This window comes from Lactuca saligna, chromosome 5, assembly GCF_052625555.1.
Source record: "Lactuca saligna cultivar CGN05327 chromosome 5, ASM5262555v1, whole genome shotgun sequence".
Lineage (NCBI taxonomy): Eukaryota > Viridiplantae > Streptophyta > Magnoliopsida > Asterales > Asteraceae > Lactuca > Lactuca saligna.
This window is the reverse complement of record NC_136421.1, coordinates 193117350-193119742: the sequence shown is the minus strand read 5'-3', so window position 1 is coordinate 193119742 and position 2393 is coordinate 193117350. Positions and strand designations below refer to the sequence as shown.

General features: G+C 32.1%; 1 protein-coding gene across 2 annotated transcripts; it reads right to left on the bottom strand.

Moving 5' to 3' along the window:
- Nucleotides 1-716: 716 nt before the first annotated feature.
- Nucleotides 717-1739, bottom strand: LOC144998472 (uncharacterized). 2 transcript variants are annotated; one of them, XM_078958221.1, is made up of 3 exons: nt 1299-1739; nt 1123-1201; nt 717-918 (listed from the first exon to the last, which is right to left on the bottom strand). In XM_078958221.1, the coding sequence occupies exons 1-3, from the start codon at nt 1560-1562 to the stop codon at nt 830-832; spliced, it is 432 nt and encodes a 143-aa protein (XP_078814347.1). In that variant the 5' UTR covers nt 1563-1739; the 3' UTR covers nt 717-829. The 2 variants fall into 2 exon arrangements, with proteins under 2 accessions (XP_078814347.1, XP_078814348.1); XM_078958222.1 differs by having other exon boundaries at nt 717-915.
- Nucleotides 1740-2393: the final 654 nt, after the last annotated feature.

Here is a 2393-nt window from a genome sequence, read left to right as displayed (position 1 = left end):
TTCGTGCATTTAAATGCAAAAAATATATTCATGGGGAACCATTTAAACCAATATACTAAAGTTTGGTGGGTTACAGTAATAATAACCCAAAAATATATTGTAGTTATTATTGCGAAAAATGTTTATAAGATATATAATGACAAGGTCACTATATATGCATATATATTTTGTGTCGACTTCAAATGATCCAAATTAGTTGTGTAATCACAATGTATATAAATTATTTAATAAAAAATTACTACACAACAAAATATATATATATATATATATATATATATATATATATATATGACATGTAACATTTCCAAATACCAATTAATAATATGTATAACAAACTTGGACACTTATTATGTATAAATCCTCAATTCTTCAAATATCTCATAAACATTGGTTATATATATGTTAAATTTTAGTTTAACAATCAAGGTTTAACAAAATAATAAATTTTACATTACAAACATAAGATTTCAATATATATATATATATATATATATATATATATATATATATATATATATATATATATATATATATATATATATATTACACAAATTTATGAAACAAACTCATAAAAATTAAAATAGATTACATTTATCAAGAGAATGGTTTGTAAAGATCTTTAATATACATGTGTATACAAGAGGAAAACACCAATAATACATACCAAATACACACAAATACATATTTAATTAAATCAATACACACATATTAAAACATATACATTATACAAAATACTACAATGAAAATTATATAGCCAATTTACAGCTAAAAATAAGAAGTTTCTTCCCCATTTCAACTTTTAATTTACATGAAGTGTAAATATTATCAATTATTGTACAACTAGGAGTGTTGCTTCTAACTTGGAGCTAATACTAAACCACACGCACGTTTCTGCTTTCCTTCCTAGCACTCCATCTGCTGATCACTCATACAAGAGAAAGAGTAACACTCAAAATATATCACAGTGCAATCCATATTTATCAAAGATTCACAACGATACAATAAGATCATAAAGAGATTGATTTTTTTTTTTTTTTAATATTATTATTATTTTTTTTTTTTATCTATTTAACTAATAAGCTCAATCAAATGAAACACACCAATCAAAGAAAAGATCACCACCTTTATTTTTCCTTCTCTTTTCTGTCAAATGAAGCAACCAAACATCCCAGAGAACACTGTGTTGATCTATCTTCTTTCCCTGCAATCAAAGACCAAAACCAAACACAAATTCCTTTATTTGATTTCTATCAAGCAGTCAAACAAAAACAAAAAGGAGAAACATAATTTTCTTTTACCTGTTGATGATCGATGACCGCAACTAAACCACGATTTTCTTCATCTTCCTCCGAGCATAAGTCCCAAACCCCCCTTGATCTGCGCCTGTTAACGCCCATCGCAACCGGCCAAAGACCGAGACCTCCTTTGCCCTCGCTTCTCACACCCTTTCGCCAACTCCACAGAAGCGTCGCTGCTTCTTTCCCCTTCCCCTTCTTCGTCCTAAGTCGAACCCCGGAGGCCATCACCGATTTCGAATCGATCGACCAAAGATCAGCAGCCATCGAGTCCTTGCTTCGCAACTCTCAGACGGACGAGACGGTGCATGAACTCGATGCTTCGGACTCGTGGACTCCGGAGACACTTCCTCAAACGACCGACATCCATTGGACCTCCATCTTCGTGACTACCTTTACCGCTTCGTGTTCCTTTCAGTCGACTTGCCCATTGCGTTCGTCTGTTCCTTCTATTATCCTGATCAAAACATAAGACGGGGGCAAAAATTTAAGCCCTAAGTTAATTTAATTAGGAAATGACCAAATTGCCCCTACTATTAAACCTTTATTCAAAATCAGTCCAAACCCCAATCCTTGAGTCCATTTGTTTAAATCAACCCCTGATTTGGTAATTTTTTTTATGAAAAAAGCCCCACTTACTCCAAAAGTTACATACCAGCCCCTATAGTTTGGTCAAGTTACAAAATTAGTCCCTCCCTTGAATTATTTTAACAAAATCAGTCCAATTTGGGTTAATTAAATAACCAAACAACCGCCAATAATTTATATTTGTTAAGAAATGGTCCCAAGTGTTTTTAAAAGTTCAGAATGGTGGATTAAGGGTCTCTCACGACAAGTTTCTCAAAAGAATCTGAATTCGTACAACTCGAACTCACGCTTCAAGGGTGAGTGCTGACGGGTCCTTTAATATATTTTGATTATTGGGGGGGGGGGGGGGGGGGGGGGGGGTCTGTGGGACTCATGTGTCAATGTATTTTGTTTATAGAAACCAATTACCTTTTATGATAAATACAATAAACCTAGATTATTAAAATATTATTATTTAATAATTTACCATATTGTTACGAATAATGTAGTATAAATTTTCCATATACATAT

Excerpts from the sequence above, each read along its gene's own strand:
- LOC144998472 (XM_078958221.1), bottom strand. The coding sequence starts at position 1,562 with ATGGCTGCTGATCTTTGGTCGATCGATTCGAAATCGGTGATGGCCTCC. Across the intron at positions 1,202-1,298 it reads CGGTCATCGATCATCAACAG|GGAAAGAAGATAGATCAACA; the intron begins GTAAAAGAAAAT and ends CTTTGATTGCAG. Across the intron at positions 919-1,122 it reads AAAGAGAAGGAAAAATAAAG|CAGATGGAGTGCTAGGAAGG; the intron begins GTGGTGATCTTT and ends ATGAGTGATCAG.